The sequence below is a fragment of the Passer montanus genome, unplaced genomic scaffold (assembly GCF_014805655.1).
Source record: "Passer montanus isolate IOZ18808 unplaced genomic scaffold, ASM1480565v1 scaffold10, whole genome shotgun sequence".
NCBI lineage: Eukaryota > Metazoa > Chordata > Aves > Passeriformes > Passeridae > Passer > Passer montanus.
This window is the reverse complement of record NW_024356505.1, coordinates 9082109-9098736: the sequence shown is the minus strand read 5'-3', so window position 1 is coordinate 9098736 and position 16628 is coordinate 9082109. Positions and strand designations below refer to the sequence as shown.

The 16628-nt window shown below is 40.4% G+C and overlaps 1 protein-coding gene across 6 annotated transcripts; it reads right to left on the bottom strand.

Annotated features, from left to right (window-relative positions):
* Positions 1–1012: 1012 nt before the first annotated feature.
* Positions 1013–16360, bottom strand: DAZL (deleted in azoospermia like). 6 transcript variants are annotated; one of them, XM_039703434.1, is made up of 13 exons: positions 16221–16360; positions 13887–14065; positions 13539–13673; positions 13125–13216; positions 11732–11783; positions 7353–7419; positions 6908–7044; positions 5520–5600; positions 4590–4646; positions 3440–3541; positions 2610–2705; positions 2097–2137; positions 1013–1883 (listed from the first exon to the last, which is right to left on the bottom strand). In XM_039703434.1, the coding sequence occupies exons 2-12, from the start codon at positions 13929–13931 to the stop codon at positions 2123–2125; spliced, it is 879 nt and encodes a 292-aa protein (XP_039559368.1). In that variant the 5' UTR covers positions 13932–14065; positions 16221–16360; the 3' UTR covers positions 1013–1883; positions 2097–2122. The 6 variants fall into 6 exon arrangements, with proteins under 6 accessions (XP_039559368.1, XP_039559352.1, XP_039559343.1 ...); XM_039703418.1 differs by having other exon boundaries at positions 1014–1883; positions 2610–2708; XM_039703409.1 differs by lacking the exon at positions 2097–2137 and having other exon boundaries at positions 1014–1883.
* Positions 16361–16628: the final 268 nt, after the last annotated feature.

Sequence of the window (16628 nt, the reverse complement as noted above, 5' to 3'; positions counted from 1 at the left end):
TTTTGGTGGTGGGACTCTTCAATGAGACAGCTATACATAGGGGCCTCTGTATTTTCTAAGGGCTACAGCAGAAAGCCTCAGTTAAGGTCTGGGGCAACCAAGCCAACCTAAATCAAGTCAAAAAGAAATCTGCATTTGCAAAGAAACAACTACCTTTTATCAATAAACTGACGTCACAGCTTTGAAACAACATGCAGGCTTGTTGAGATACTGAAAGCTGGAAACGACTCCCTAATTCATAATTCAATAGTAGAAAAACCCTTGCAAAAAAGCTGCTACCACAGAAGTTAAGCACAATCAAGCCATAACCTTTAAAACAGAGGAGTCTGAAAAAACCATGGCAAATCAGTATCATGGGAACACTCAGTATTATCTTCAGTAACATGAAACAGTGAGCAGAGAAACTGGTATGGGCTTTGCTTTTTCCAGGTTAATTTATGCTATCAGAACATCAGTACAAAGCTGCATAAAGTGGCTCAAAAAAAATTTATCATTCTTCCCCACCCTCTTTATTAAGTTTTATCCACAACACTCCTGAGAAGCAGTCCTTGGACATTTGCTCTAGCCATATTATCTTACATATCCAGTTCCCTTCTCTGTATTCACAAACATGCAATTCTGGCTAAGTCTTTGCCTAGCTATTTCTATCTCTAAGTCTTCTGGAAATTTGAAGCTGAACATGCAGTCCTAAACAGCCTCACATACATACATATCCTTAACAAGAGAGGCATAGTTTTTATTTTATTGTCTGGAGAGACTGAGGTGTTTGAGTAGGAAGAAAAAAGCAAGCTAGGACCTGACACAAAGAGACTGTTCTCTTTTCTCAATTCTATTCTTTTGAAGCTTCAGCATCTACACAAAATGAAGGTTTATTACTAGAGATTTATAGCAACTGGAAATTTCACATACAGTAGTAAGTTTTTAACAGCTTTAACAAGCTGTTATTTAGATTTGTCACACCAGAAATTTACGAAACCAATGCAAAGTAAAAATTTATTTCACTGTTTCACAATACACATCTAAAATCTACATGATTATTAAAACAGTCATACACATTCTTTGATTAACAGTTTGCATCACATAACAAAGGCTTATATAAGTGCAGTATTTTCTCAGAAGTTTAAAATACAGGTATTGCTAAGATTTTTCAAGTAAAAAATCTTGTATTGGCTGACTGAGTATCCAATACAGATAACATTCTTCCATTTTAAGTTACATACAGGAATTTTAGGATTCTCTTCATTACTTACCCAAAAATAAGTGATGCTCAAGACTGCAGGTACATAGACTGTCATCAATGAACATAATCACATTGATTATGTCATCTAAAGGCAAGCAGGACTTACAAGGGTTCAGTTCAGTTACAACTGCTCATCTTCTTTTGCACTGATTTAAAAGCTCAGTCTTAAAACACATTCTCTTGGGCAAATAACTACTTCCATTTTTGAACTGCAGGAGTTAACTGGTCAATATGAGTCAAATTGTAGTTAACGAAAAACCGTGTGTTAACGGAAAACAATATGCAAACTGTGTAATATGCAAACTGTACCTTAAAGCTCAGAGAAAAATCCACATAAAGGAAACAAACTCTCTAACATTCCAGTCAGCTATCATGGGAAACACACAAACAGTAACACTGAAGTTTATCAACTCTTACAACTTTGAACTTCAAAATACTCAAGCAACAACAGTATCAGAACAGGTAGAACATGAGCACAAACATAACTCGAAGTAACTTTGAGAATGTAACTTTGTTACATTCTGTATAGCTAAATTGAACTGTAGTACCATCTAGTTCATTAATTTAGATACTCTGAAGTCTTTGGTGATCAAATGGCTTTGTGTACTGTCTTTCCTTTTCTGAAGTGGTATGTCTTACCCTCCTGGGATGGGACAGAAGAGAGGACAAGAAAAAAAACTCAATCAGAATAAAGAAACCAAAGTTTCATGAAAGCTATCTCCAGACACCCTGTACTCTATTCACCCCTCTCCAAAACTGAGGAAACACAGATTCTACATTCCCATTTCAGAGTACACCTGTCTAGTTCACATATGTTGTTTTAGAAAAAGGAAGCAGGGTCTTAGAAATTAATTACCTGAAATTACACGACTTGGAATGTAATCAGAGATTGCAAATCTACAAAGATGGAACACATACAGCAAAAAAATTACAACCAGCTACCAACCTGGACTACAATTTATTCGTTAAAGCAGAGATAAAGCATAACTAGCCACCATCCACAGTAGCTATTTCATTGTACAGACTATCAAGGTTTAAATTCAACATCCTCCGTCCAAACTAGGGAGTATTCCACTGTTTTCAGCCATGTCACTGAGAAATGACTAGCCAGACTTATGCTCTATTTGTTCATTAGTTGACTGTTCAGCAATTTTTATGCTGTCCTGATTAAACCCACTGAATCCAATTTCATCACTTCTTTCCATCATTAAGCAACAACTGAGAGCTAAACATCTCAGAGCATGTACAAGGAAGAAAAAATTCAAGTGGCATTCACAGATATTAATTGCTTCATTTTATGGAACCCTGTAGGTAAACACACTGACGGTCAGCTATGTTTCAGGGATATAATTTTACTTTCACTACATACCTTTACACTGCTGTCTTGTGATACAAACTCATTTGTCAGCTGGTTTTCAGGATTAGACAGACAGGATAGTACTGTTTGCATGCCCCTCTCCACGAACTTCTGAAATACAGTTATTGGTGTATTTTGGTGTAACATTTTTCTTAGTTGGAGCATTACTAGCTAGCAATGCCAGTGTGTCACAGGGTTTACTTGGAAATCAGGATTCCTCAACTGCCTTGTGAGATACTTGTAATTTTTTTGTCCACCCCCCAAATCTTTTAAAATTACTAACTCATTATCTCCCTTCAGTGTTACATCATAACAATTCTAATCAGTCACATGTCAGTTCTCTTGTGGATAAGGCTGGCAGCAGAGAAATGAAATTTCTCCTTTAGAAAACTGAATTCAGAGCCAACTGTTCACTAAATTAGGGCTACCTTCCACAAAACAGTGAGAAAGGGAGAAAGTTACCAACTCAGATATTTGAAGCTTAAAATAAATCTACCTAAGACAGCAGGCAATGCTATTGAACCTTTTTTAGTACCTGCAATTTTCCCTGGAATTTCCACAGATTAGGTAAAGTCTTGTCAGTAGACTTAATCAGGTAGAACACACACTTTTTTTTCCAGCCCTCAGCACTGCAAACAAGCACTAACAGTTTCAAGGAAATGTGAGACTTCTGAAGCTGTACAGATACATGGGACTTAACAACGGGCTGAACACAGCAACTATAACCCTGATTTGTAGGATATCTGTCCAAGGCCCTTGACAAAGCCACATAACCCTCATGTGCAAATTTCTGTGAATGTTATTTATGATAATGAATAGTAAAGTTTTGAGAAAGCACTTACCTTTTGTGGGCTACTAGGCAACTGCATGAGCTCTGGAACAGCACATTCCATCTGTATAAATACTGGATCCTCAGAGCCATGATAGTTCACTGAAGGATACACCTATAGTTTTTAAGTATTACAATGTTTCAGTAACACTGGAAAAACATGCACAGTTATGGTGCCACTGATCCTCATCTATCCCTAAACTGTGCCAACTTTACCTTCACAGTTTTGCTAAGTTTCATGAGTAAGGAAAACACTGTGTCACGACCCATTTTACTAAGACAGTTAAGAATGACACTTAAAGTAGCATAACTGAGATAGTTCTAGAACAGTTGTCTGCTCCTACAGTCAAGCCTGTAACATTTAACAATTAAACCCCATGCACACCTACTTCAAAAAAATTTTGGCCCGCTACCATTGAATTGTAAAGTGATACATTATGGCTGTATCACATTTATGGATGTTATTAAAAAACTATTTCAAGCCAATAGTGTAATCAATATTTCAATTATTTGTGACAGCTTCCAGGAGAAGAATACCATTCAAGAGGAAATTATTTATTACAGCTTTTAAACACTTAATCAAAACTGTAGTCAATAAATATACCTAAATATACAAAGACACCCAGAAGGCAAGTTTAAATTCTGACATTGTAAACAGAGTATTTCTTCCCCTTTCTCAGAGGCACTACTCGCGTTAAGTCACAGAAAGCAAGGAATTTTTTCAGAGGCCAGCAGCACCATCTACAGTTTGTAGCAGCCTGGAAAAACTTCTAAAACCTATTGGAAGGGGCCAAAAAATTCATCAGTATTTGCAAAGAACATGGAGACTTTTTAAGCTTAAAAAAATGTGCATCAGGTCAACTTATATTTCCTTCAATTTCTCCTGAAAAACCAACTCCATTTTGTTTAGAATTCCAGAGTTCTGTGACTAGAACACGTAGCTCTAGTGCCAAAACAGGCAAATCTGTTCCACCAGGTAACTCAAAAAAAGCACTACATCAGTAGAAATTCTGAACAATTACATACAATCTTATCAGCAATTACACATTTTTGTAGACCAGATTACACACATCCAAACAACAAAAAGACTTTTAAAAGTATCAAGCTGTAAAAACAATGTGCCAATTAAGAACAGTTTCAGAAGTCCAACTTTGTAGACTTACCGGAGTTTGAGGTATTACATAATTTCTTGGCTCCCCAGCAAGCCACTGTGGTTGAGTCTTAAAGAAAAATTGGACAAGAACCACCTTTTATTCATTCATTTCCACACAGACAAGTAACTGCTCTGTAGGAGCCACTGCTTATAGCATTTCGTGTTTGGATTTTTCACAAAACAATTAGTTAATACATACTCTTACATCCAGCAAGATACCTTATTTTATTCAACTATCACCTTCTGACTCCAAGTTAAAGAAAATTAGAAAATATTTCTAAATATTAGGAGAATAAGGGAAACCAAATACCTACACTGAAAACAGATCTCAAGCCTCTAGCTGCTTCCAGTTATTCCTAGCTTAGCATCAGTAACAGGACTTAGCCACCCACTATCAGCTAAGCACGTTCTCTAACATTTTATAGTGCAAGAGCCCTTATATACATCAAACAGAATCTGGTAAGATTCTGAATCCAAGTATAGCTTAGCATCAGTAACAGGACTTAGCCACCCACTATCAGCTAAGCACGTTCTCTAACATTTTATAGTGCAAGAGCCCATCCCCCTTATATACATCAAACAGAATCTGATAAGATTCTGAATCCAAGTACCTAACATCCCACACTACAGCATGTACAAATGCAAAGCTCCCTCCCACAAGTACTACTAATTCACATACTTTTTTCTGATTTCAAAGTTGTTTTATCACAGTATATTTAAGAAAAAAAAATAATGAAATTATAAAAAGAAAAGAATAGGCTAAGTTGTTCAATGGTTTTCATCACTATTTTATTTTTGCTTTGGTAGCTTTGAAGAACTGAAGGAAAACATTTCAAAGAATAAGAAGCACAGAGATTAGACCCCAGTTAACAGTTAACACTTCATTCCAGCTCAGTCAGGTATCCAACAGCCCTTCTCCTTCTACTAAAACTTTACATACCTGATAGTTGTAAGCCGGTTGATATCCTATGGGAACTTGCTGCTTTAGCACTACAGCTGGTGAGGAACTGTATGGATAGGGCTGCAAAGAAAGCTTTTCTTTAAAAAAAACCCACAAGTTTGAAGCAAGATACAAGTATGATATTTGTACAGGTATTAGCCAGGAGCACATTTTTAGAAGGTACACTGTTATTTCAATTGCTGTGCAGACTAGACTCACTATTTAAAAGCAACTCTTAGATTTCCCACAGGGCTTGCTTCAGCACTTCAGGCACTAATAACACCTATAAAGTGAGATTCCAAGTCTTATAGATCTAAAAATCCCATCTCTCCTTGTAACTGATCCTTCAAGTAATTTCAGCAGTGCAAGTCATGCCATAAGCTTTGAGAAGCAGATCTGAAGCAGACTGACTACTATGAAATAATGGAGTACAATCTGAAGGATCAGTTTCTAGAAGGCAAAGGAAGCTAAGTACTGAAATTAAGACAATTTCCAGTATTTCTTTCCTGAAAGTATTCTGACACTGTTAACATGGAATCTTCTCAGATTCTTCAGGGAACAGTTAAAGGCACATTCCAGACTTTAAGAGAATTAATGCTCTTAAATTAATAAACTAAAGAGAATCAGCAAGAATACTATTATCAAGCTCTCTGCCTTGCAAGAAAGTATTTCTGCAAGTTTGTTCTTCCTCTTTGCTTAAGACACACAAAACAGCATCAGACTAAGTCAGTTCTGCCCCATCATACAGGCTAATGCAGTAAGAGCCTGATCTGGTTCAGGACTCCTATCCAGGCCAGAAGCACTGTACTCACACCTCAGAAGGAATGCTCATCTGAAGTACCAGTACAGTGATGTCCTGCAGGCAATACTGTGCTGGGCACAGCTGTTAACAGCAGATGCTGGAACACAGTGCTCTTATAACACAACAGCAGTTGAAAACCAAGGATATGTTTGGCCAGAAGAAGAGAAAGATACCTGAGATAACTTCTGATCCCAGTCTTAGTTTACAAAAATACATTTTAAATTTTGTAGTTTATCCTGAAGCAGGACAGCAACACATTAAATATCTGGATACATTTCATTTGTGAACTGCATCTGTGACAGGCAGTAATAACTCAATCTTCCCTCCACTTTCAACAGCTCTCATTCTTAAAGGGTATCTCCCTCTTGTTTTATAATGAGTTAACAGCACTGAATCAGTTTTTCAAGCTTGCTGGCATTCCTTTGAAATGGTTTGAAGTTGGCTGCTTCTTACTGGGGAAGGCAATACGAAAATAGGCGGGTAAGATCAGACTGGACTCTCAATACGTACTCCAAAATTTGTACATCCTTGCACCTTCAAAAAATATTTCATTATGATTCAAAACCAGTGTCAGGAGCAGTCTTACCTGAACATATGGTGTTACTGGGTTCATGACAGGTGGAGGCTGCACATATGTCTCCATATTCTGATTACCCCATACACTCTGGAACTGTGTTGGAGGAGGACCAAGAACTATTTGCCTGGGATGCACGCAGGAATCTTCTTTTAAAAGAGATAAATAGTATTAAGGCATTACATGTATTTCATTAGGAATCTGAATTCAAGCTGGAAAAACCTTAAGGGTTTTAAGTCTCAAATTTAATTCAATATTAATTATATTGTACTGTGATACCAACCTCACTCTTATTAAAACATCATAGAAGTGAGGTCACAGAAGTCAGAACCCAGGTTTAACTGAAATATACATACTGCATCAGATAAAAAGTATTTGCAAGGCTAATGATGTATAATTAAGAAAAAAACCTGTTATAGTACCTGCAATATGAACAAATTTACTTAGATATACTTACTTGAGTTTTGTTGTTTTCTGATTGCTGGCCCCAGTTTCAGCTTTTTACCATGGAAGTTGATTTGTGACTGAAAGACAGGTTATTCTCTGTAAGCTGGGAATCAGCAAGGGGAGAGGTTTGCAGGATTTTAAAGAGACTGGACTCTGCTTCTACACCACAGTACATAACTCTCACAAGGGCTCAACAGCCTCCAGTCTCCTCTCTCAACACCATATGCCTTTCACCTCAGATGTCCTGCAGTGCCCTCAGGTCAGCTGCCTACTCCCCAGCTCTCCAAAATCATGTATCACTTGCCCTAATAGTAACATGCCCTACTTGAATTTGCAACTATGTATCAGTGACAGTCAGCCCTGCCGCTTTACACACACAGGTCTCAACCATTCCTGTCTCAGTGAGAGGACTATTGGCAAGCAACCACAGTCTTAGGTTTCTGATAAGGTTTTTGGTTTAGCCCCATTAGCACAATTTTAGTACCAAGCATTAAAGTCAGTATTGGATGCAGACAATCTGTCTAGATTCTCTATCACATGCAACTCTACAGAAGTGCCTGCTTCAGGAGAAAATGTGGTTTTTCAGCTTTCTCCCATTTCTGCTAAAGGAAGTGCTTTGAACAGGCAACAGCAGTTGTGTTGTTGCCTGTAAAATAAGAATAAATATAATGATTTAAAACATCTTGCTCATTCTAATTTCTATCAGCATGAGAAGATGATTCAACAGATATATGGGGGTGAAAAAAGGTGCAATAACCTGACTAGTTTGACAGGTGGACTTTTTTGATTCATGGCAAAGTGTCCTGGTTGATTCTGGGCATTTTTTAATTAATTCTGGAATCCTCTTGCGCCCAAAACTATGCAACTAACTTTTCCACCTCAACAATGAGAAGCCCTAGGAGACAGACCTCCCCTCTAAATGAAAGACAACTTTCCATTCTGAACTGCCAACAGATTCATGCTGGACCAGAGTGCAGTTACAGACCTAAAGCCGAAGAAAAACACCGTCAGGCTGAATGAGGCTACAAGGCCTTGCTGAACAGGCAGATGAACACAGGCACCAAGAGCAATTTTAGTTTATCATGTAAATTTACAGAAAACACTGTGACCACTCAGTGCAGATAAGGCCTGAAGTGATTTAGCACAGTAACCTAAAATTTGAGCTCTACAACATCCATGTTAGTTCATTTCTTCCTTTCTTCAATCCCCTCCAAAAGCCAACAGGTTCTATCTGAACTTGCTTCTTCCCGAGATGGCAGGTTATATTTGTACTGCCTGCAGACCTGAAATGTGCACTGAAAAGTAAATTCACAATATGCCTCTGGGTTTTCCAAGACCTCTAGTATACAAATTCAGATCAGTAAGTACTGTATTAATAGAGGAACACTGCAGGCTCCAGTTTTGAAGAAGCTCACACAGAAAAACAGTGGCTCAAATGTCAATGCCACTCAAGAGCGCTCCACAGAAATTGTTACCTGAAAGCAAGCATTCCACACTGATGCAGAATAAATGTAATACATAGTAAAAAGGTATTCTCAGATGAAGTCTGTTGCTCAGTACAGCAGTCACTGTATTTTTTATCATACAACACGAAGTAACAGCAAGCTTTTAAAGTCTTCTGGTGAGAATCAAGGATCTCCTGCTGGAGTTTCATTACTCTCCACTTTATTCAAACATGTTCTCTTCCCACTTACAGAACTGGATGGCCAGTAAACACACCTGCACATCACAGAACACTACATTTGTGCCTGGCACATCTATTTGTCTTTCTGATCTACTTCCCTATCTAAGAGATTCAGAAGCAAATGAGAGACTGTTCATCCTCCAGAGACACAGGAGTTTTCTGAGGTACAGACTTCAAAGAGGCAAGTATTTCAATACATGTTATTTTCACAGTTACTGTATTCAGGCTGGGGAGAAAGAGGGAAAATAAAAAGCTTTGTCAGTGGCCAAGCCTATCAGAACAAAGTACCTGATCTGATTATAAGCGCTGAGATTTAAAATTTCTCTGATCTGAAACTCCCAAGATCAGACTGTCTGCAACAGTTCTACCCCTTCACGTCCTGTGTTTGCTGGAGGAAAACTATATGGTGGCAGTGTCGTGGTTTAACATAGTTTGGTTTTTAGTTAAGGAAAAAATCCACCAGTTACCTAAGTGATTCCCTGTAAAGATCTTGGCAGCTTTCTTTTGACCTGATAAAACCAATCAGCTGGCTAGTTTTCAATACTGACACCCTGTCAAACCAATTAAAAAAAGCTGAACACACCTCTGTGAAACTACATTTAAAAATGAACAAAGCCCAGGAAAAACTTTCTTCCGGTCTTTGAACGCTGGCTGGGCCAGGCCCCGTTTGGTTTTTAGTTAAGGAAAAAATCCACCAGTTACCTAAGTGATTCCCTGTAAAGATCTTGGCAGCTTTCTTTTGACCTGATAAAAACAATCAGCTGGCTAGTATTCAATACTGACACCCTGTCAAACCACTTAAAAAAAGCTGAACACACCTCTGTGAAACTACATTTAAAAACAAAGCCCAGGAAAAACTTTCTTCCGGCCTTTGAACGCTGGCTGGGCCAGGCCCTGCTCCACCACACAGCCAGGCTGGCAGAGATGCTGCCAACCACAGCCTGGCCCTGCTCTGGCTGCGAGCTGCCGAGCCATCCGCGGAAAAATCACCCGGCTAAGAACAGAGGCAGCCCTGCAGCTGGAATTAATGCGGCAGGGGCCGAAAGCAGCCACGCAGCCAGAGTGCAGCCAGAGCGGAGATCACATGAACATCCGCAGGCACGGTCCCCATTCCATGGCAGGAGAGGCTCCTCGCCCTAAATGAACTGAAGATTAGATTTTAAAAGTGGTAAACTGACTGAAAACACCAAATTTGTCTCTTTACGTTGTCAGTAGGAAAAGAAAGAAGACTTGGGGGTAGGAAAAGTGTTCTGAAAGTTTATTTTGATTTCTTATTATTTTTCTTTTAGTCCTGTTAATAGTTTTCTTCATACCCTTTAAAATTTTGAGCCTGCTTTGCTCTCCTCCTTATCTTGCAGCAGAAAATGAGTAAATTGTTCTAGTGGGTGCACTGGTGTTTTCCAGCACTGGACACACTACACACAGGAACAGCCACAACACAGTCTAGGAGGCTTAACAAATACTTGTGCATCCAAACGCAAATACTGCTAGAGAAACACATTTCAACTACTGAGATGTAAGTAAAAAATTAATACTGTCTTTCATGATACTGTTACTCCCATGCCCTAGGTAACTCAAAATGTTATTATATTTCATCTATCTGTGCCCAAAATTGTTACTGTCTCTTAATACCCGGGAGCCAGAAAACAACTATGGGACAGAGTGGGGCAAGTGCCCCAGCCTTACAGAAGTTCGAGGCAGAGAGCACTGTCTCTTGCCTCATGGTCTTTGCTCAATGCAGAAGCTCTGCTCTGGGTTTTTTCCACCCTCTCTTTCTCTTGCATGTTGGACTGGCTCAAGGTGAATTCCACCACAACTGCCTGTCTGCAGCCACCATGGAGCAGCCCTGCAGAAGTGAAGGCAGCCACCCCAGCCCAGCTGCCCGGCCTTGCCTGGCATCTGCTGCCAAGGAAGGCAAATCCCTCCATGAGTGCCAACCCTTGACCAAGTACCAGCTGCTGAAGAGTGCCAGCTGCATTCATCAATGAAGAGCTAAGGAAGGTGAGGGCTGTCACCATTTCCCCCTTGTCTTTGGACTACACAGTTGGTCAGCTGCACAGGCTACTACTTGGGGAAGCTGTCACCCCACCAATTCAAGTGTCTCTTTGTTTCCTGGGAGTCCAGGAGATTTCAGCAACTTTGTAACTAGTGACTATTACTGTTATTTTTTTGCCTGTTGCTATTTTCTTCATCATTAGAAAACTGTTATTTTTTTACTTATATCTATCCATATTTGTTTCTCCTTATTGGTGGAAAGGGACTGGTTAATCTAAAGGAGAGACTACTTATGTTAGAGTGTCCCGCTTTAATTATATTAAACCAAGCCATCCCAACAACAAAATGTCTACACTTTTGCCATAAGCAAAAGGGTTCTATGACACTCATCCACTACCAAAAGCAAGCAGCCAAACGCCTCAAGGCTTTCAAGCACATAAATAAAGGAGAGCAATCAGAAACAAAATGACATGAGATGTTTGGCCACACCAGGCTAAAAACTAATCAGCTGAAAACTAATTTTACTTCTTATTTAAACAAAAATGTAAAGATTTTAACCACCAGTACACATTTTAGAGAGTTCACCTTTTGGGCAGCCCTATACTTTTTGTGTCCTAACTTACTCTACAGGGTCTGTAACTTGACTTCCACAAACTTGTCTCCAGCCTTCATACCTCTACTTCTCAGAGTAATTTGGACAAAGAACTTACCTCAACTATCTTTTGAACATCCACATTGTCCACGAAAGACACAAATCCATACCTAAAAAGGAAGAACAGACTACTCAGTAATCAGCTTCATTTGATTAGCCAAATTCTTTGAAACAAGACCAGTTAACAACGTGACAGGTACATTATATTGCACATCAAAATTATCAACTACGACATTCGTTTACGATTCAGCCTAAAAATGTATTTACTGCTAACTAGCATTATCTATAACGGGACCAGATGAAAGAAACTAAATGCCAGATTTTAGAGTAACATGAAATAGAAATAAGGGCTAATTTTCCATTTTAACTGCTCAAAATGAGTACTGCTATTAGTATTAGCAACTCAGAAAGTTAAAAATTTAAATAAGATCTGATTTCTCTTTAAATTTTGTATTTACTACTGAGGTCTGGATGAAAGCAGGCATTATAGGAACACCAGTGAGAGGGAAGCAATTCTTGAAGAGGTTTTGCAATTTATTTCACTGCATCCCTAATTTATCTGGCCTACACGATCAAGATAATTTCAGAGCATTATAGTAACAATTATGTCCCATTAATGGAATAAGTCAAATGATTATCAATACTTATAACATACACCAGCTAACTGCACAGCAGGGTTCACTTTGCAGACTAGCAAGGGATAAGAGAAAATATACTTTATTTCCAGCTCTTCCATTGCTACATATACTGAAGAAAAAGATGTGACACTCTAGGATCTAAGCATAGAATCTAAGAAAAACTGGGCTGGGAGGAACTTCAAGATGGTACTGTCTCCTTCTCAAAACTGGGATGGCTTCCCCAGAACTCAACAGGGTGAGGTCCTTCATCTTCTTATTTAAGGGTTTCACCATGGTAAACCAGAGCTCCTCTATATATTCAAAGGGAATTTCCCTTGTTTCAACTTTGTTCACATACTTAAGTCTTCACCCAAACAAGTTTGGGCTGTTTTACTCTAGAACTTATTCACAAGTGTCAGGAGAGGGCAGTCACTGCCCTGAATAAGCCATCTTAATTGTCTTAATCATCCTGAACTGTCTCCAGATTTTTAAATACTCTAGCCAGCAGAAGAGTCCTACAAAAGAATTGGCTGTGTAAGCATCACACAAGTTAGGCTTTGTTTCCAAAGGTAGAGTGACTGTGAGCTTCTTTTCCCTGAACAGAAAGACTGAAATCAGAAAATTAGTGCTATTCTTTTTAAGATTATACAGATTTAGTTGGGAGCAGTATAGATTTACTGGTTTCACAGCCTTAACTCACCACAACAGAAAACTGCAGCTAGTATTAAGGCTTAAGCGTGTCAAGTGTGTAGCTAAGCATCTGCTCATATCACCTATTACAGAATGCTGGTCACATAAGCAGCAACTTACAACAACTACTCATATTGTACCCACCCCTTCGAAACACCACTTCTGTCAGTGATGACCTTCACCTCCTTCACAGTACCATATTGTTCAAAGACACTCCGAATTTCTGCTTCGTTCATCTAAAAGGAAACAAGGTTTTCAACATCTTCAAAAACATACAACTGCTTAGAACTGATTTAAAGCAGACAGTACCATTTTTAAAACTGATTTTCCACTACCATAAAAACAAAAGGTTAGTTCTGGAAGACATGTTCCAGAATTCTCCCATGTCTAGAAGGTCAATACCTTCTAGATTGGCAAATGCACACACAAAAAAATAAAGAACCCCACCACCACAAACAAAGTAAAAAATCCCACACTAAAACAGGAGCAAAATTTCCACTTATTCTCCACTGATGTACCCTATATCCATTTTAAACAATTAAAAAAGTGTATACATACCCTTAAGTCAATTCCACCCACAAAGACTGTGTTGGGCATGATTTTTCCTTCTGGTAAAACATAGCCCTGACTGACTGTTGCTGGATAGGCACTGCTCTCTGTAGTGCTTGAACACTGGGTCTCCACATGTGCTGCCTAAAAAATTTATACAGAAACACTTATTTTAGTCAACTAGATTACATTTTAAGATATCAGAATGCCTGCACTTTCCTGCAGATACAGCAGTGGACAAGGAATTTCAATAGCACAGATGGACCATTCATTGGTTCTAACACTTCTCAGTTCAAATTAAACTGACTACAAAATCTGGCAGGAAGATTAGCATGAAATGAGCAGTTTTTCACCCACCTGGTATTCTGCTTTTGTTTGGCTGCATACCCAGCTAAAGGGCATTTGAACTGAAATCTGAGATGGCAACTCCTCAAGCTGACCTAACTGTTGCTTCTACTTCTTTCTTTCTTTCTGGATGTGTCAGTGAACCAAGCTAGAAGTGGTGCTCACTTTGCTGTGCAAGTTCTCTGGCAGCCCTAAAACAGGAAGCAGCTCTCAGTAGAGGTGCCCAGCAAGAGCCAGAACCAGCTGAAGGAAACTGGTAACCACAGACACTGCTGGTAACCACAGATGCTGCTGGTACACCTGTCACACGCAGCCTTGGCCACCATGGAAGGGCAGTGTTTGTGTCTCACACTAATGATGCAGAATTTTCAAAGAAAATTAGCTTATTTAACACTCTCACACATTATGTACCTGAAAGAAAGAATAAACAGACTACTTAGGCATTCTGGCAAGCTGGGCAACATCAAAAATAAAATTTATTAATACACGTATTTCCTAGAACTTGAAAAGGAGATGAAAAATGTACAGTGGTAAAATTCTCCTGGAACAAAAAGAAAGAAAATCTCCCGCCAAAGCCACTTTTCAAGTCCTCAGTACTATGATGGAAATTGTTTGCAAATTCAAAAAAATTACTGTCTTATCTAAACCCAAATAATTTTGCCAACATAGCACTACACAAATGACTGTTCGACATACACCTCACACTGCTCCTGCATCAGTGTCCAAAGGCTAAATCACCTCAAGTTTTGAAGCGGGAAATTCTGCCTATGATGGATTGTCTATACTGGAACTACAGCATCAGCTGAAGTGACTCACCCCTTTAAAATTACTCTAAAATAAGTCTAATTTGTCTTGTCTCATGAAGTAGCTCTGAAACCAGATTTTCAGATGTCACGAATATTGGGGTTTATTCAGTTTTTCAGCTTATCAGAATTTACAGGGTTTTTTTCCTTCTCTCGTCAAAATATAAAACTAATCTGTTTGCTCTCTATTATTCCTGCAAGCATGAAGTTGAAACTGATATGGGGAAACTGGTATAAAGGTCCTCCTTACAGTAGTCGGGAGACTAGTTAATAGTTTTGGCAAAAGAAAAGGTGAAAAAGGACGATTGTTCGGCCACGTGGAGGAAATGCCTACCTACCCACTGACCTGTGTTACAAATATCACTCAGTTTTATGCTTATCCAGGAGACAAAAATGTTCACTTTTTTTTGGCCACACAAGCCCGTGATTTCTCAGGCTTCTCCCTTGGTCTCAGCACATTCTCTGTTTAAAATAAGCATTAGTCCTTTTATTTTTTTTTTTTTTAATTGAACCATTTAAACCCCGGACACTGAGCGCAGTCTCCATGACAGCGCCGGCGCCTGAGGGAAGAACACGGCAGTCGCCGCAGCCCTCCCGCTGGGCGCTAAGCGGAGCCCTCAGCCCAGCACGGCACGCTAAGCACAACTTCGCCTGTATATATGTAAAAAAAAAAAAAAAATTTTAAAAATAAAATTTAAAAAAAGCCCCACCACCTTACTCCTAGAGTGTCTGAAGCGTCAGCGCCACAGCCGCAAATCACGTTTCTCAAAGAGAAAGGACAAACAGCAAGCAGCATGCTGGTGCGAGCCGAGGAGCCCGCGGCACTCCGGGCGACGCCGGGCCTTTGCTCCGGCAGGGGGGGACGTAGGACCTCGGGCAGGCGAGGCGCCGCTCGTGGTGCCGCCGCCATTTTACCTCACACCTCGGCTGCCCAGCGCCGACGGGGCGTGGACAGGAAGGTTTGGCGCTCAGGACAACGAAAGCCATTCGCAAGCCCCAGACAAAGGGTTCTGCCGGACCCTACGCGCAGCGGCTACACCGCCACAGACAGGCGGAGGGGCGCCCGCCCAGCCGTGCGGGACGGTGCTATTTTAGCACCATCACAAAATGGCCGCTCGAGGGTGCGAAGCGCGTTCCGACGCCAAGCCCCCCCCCCCGCCCCAACACCGTAACGCCGAGAGCTACGAGCCAGAGGCTCCCCTGCACAAGCCCCCGGCCTTTCAATTGCGGTACTCCCTCCTTCACCTTAACCGCTCACCTCGTAAGGTGTTAAAACCCTCAAGGCAGTTAAAATGCTAGTAGCCCTCAGGGGTTCAGCCCCGTCACCGCGCTACACTGGGACACTGCTCCAGCTGAGGGCACTCCCGTTTCCCACCCCAAGAACAACCCGAAGAATTTACTACTCCACTTCAGCTCCGCTGCCTGCTAGGGGTCCCCAGTGCTCAAGGCACTACATCAGCCAGCATAAGCCCGCCCAGCGGCTCGGCGTTCAAACTCCCCTCCGCCACTGCCCCAGCGTGGCTCCCCTGCGGCGTTCACTCACCATCACTCCCTGGAGCCGAGGCTGCGCTCACACACTTAAAGTATAAGGATTTTCAAGCTAAACCCGTGCGAACTTTTTTAAGAAGACCAAGCGCAGACGACCGCTTTTCCTCGACGGCGAAGCTGAATTCTCGACGTCGATAAAAGCCCACCGAAGGTCATCCCGTTCTCCTTAAATAGCCCCATTGGGGGATGGGACAGAAGAGGCCACACCCTCCTCTCTTCGCACTTGGCGTCCCTTCCTACTCCCTTAGCGTGCCTTCGCACTCCCTTGGCGTATGAGTTTTGGAAGACAAAAGATGGAGAATACTGTGGCTTTTCCGGTTTTTTTCGTTTGTTTTTTGCTTTTTTTTTTTTTTTTTTTTTTTTTTTTTTTTTTTTTTGAGGGAGAGAATTAGGTTGTGGCTAC

Bases quoted from the DNA above. Each gene is read 5' to 3' on its own strand.
- DAZL (XM_039703388.1), bottom strand. From the start codon at position 13,931: ATGCCCTTTAGCTGGGTATGCAGCCAAACAAAAGCAGAATACCAG. The intron at 13,674-13,886 runs GTGGGTGAAAAA...TAAATTTTTTAG, and splicing joins AAACAAAAGCAGAATACCAG to GCAGCACATGTGGAGACCCA. The intron at 4,647-5,519 runs GTATGTAAAGTT...TTTTTCTTTAAG, and splicing joins AACCGGCTTACAACTATCAG to ACTCAACCACAGTGGCTTGC.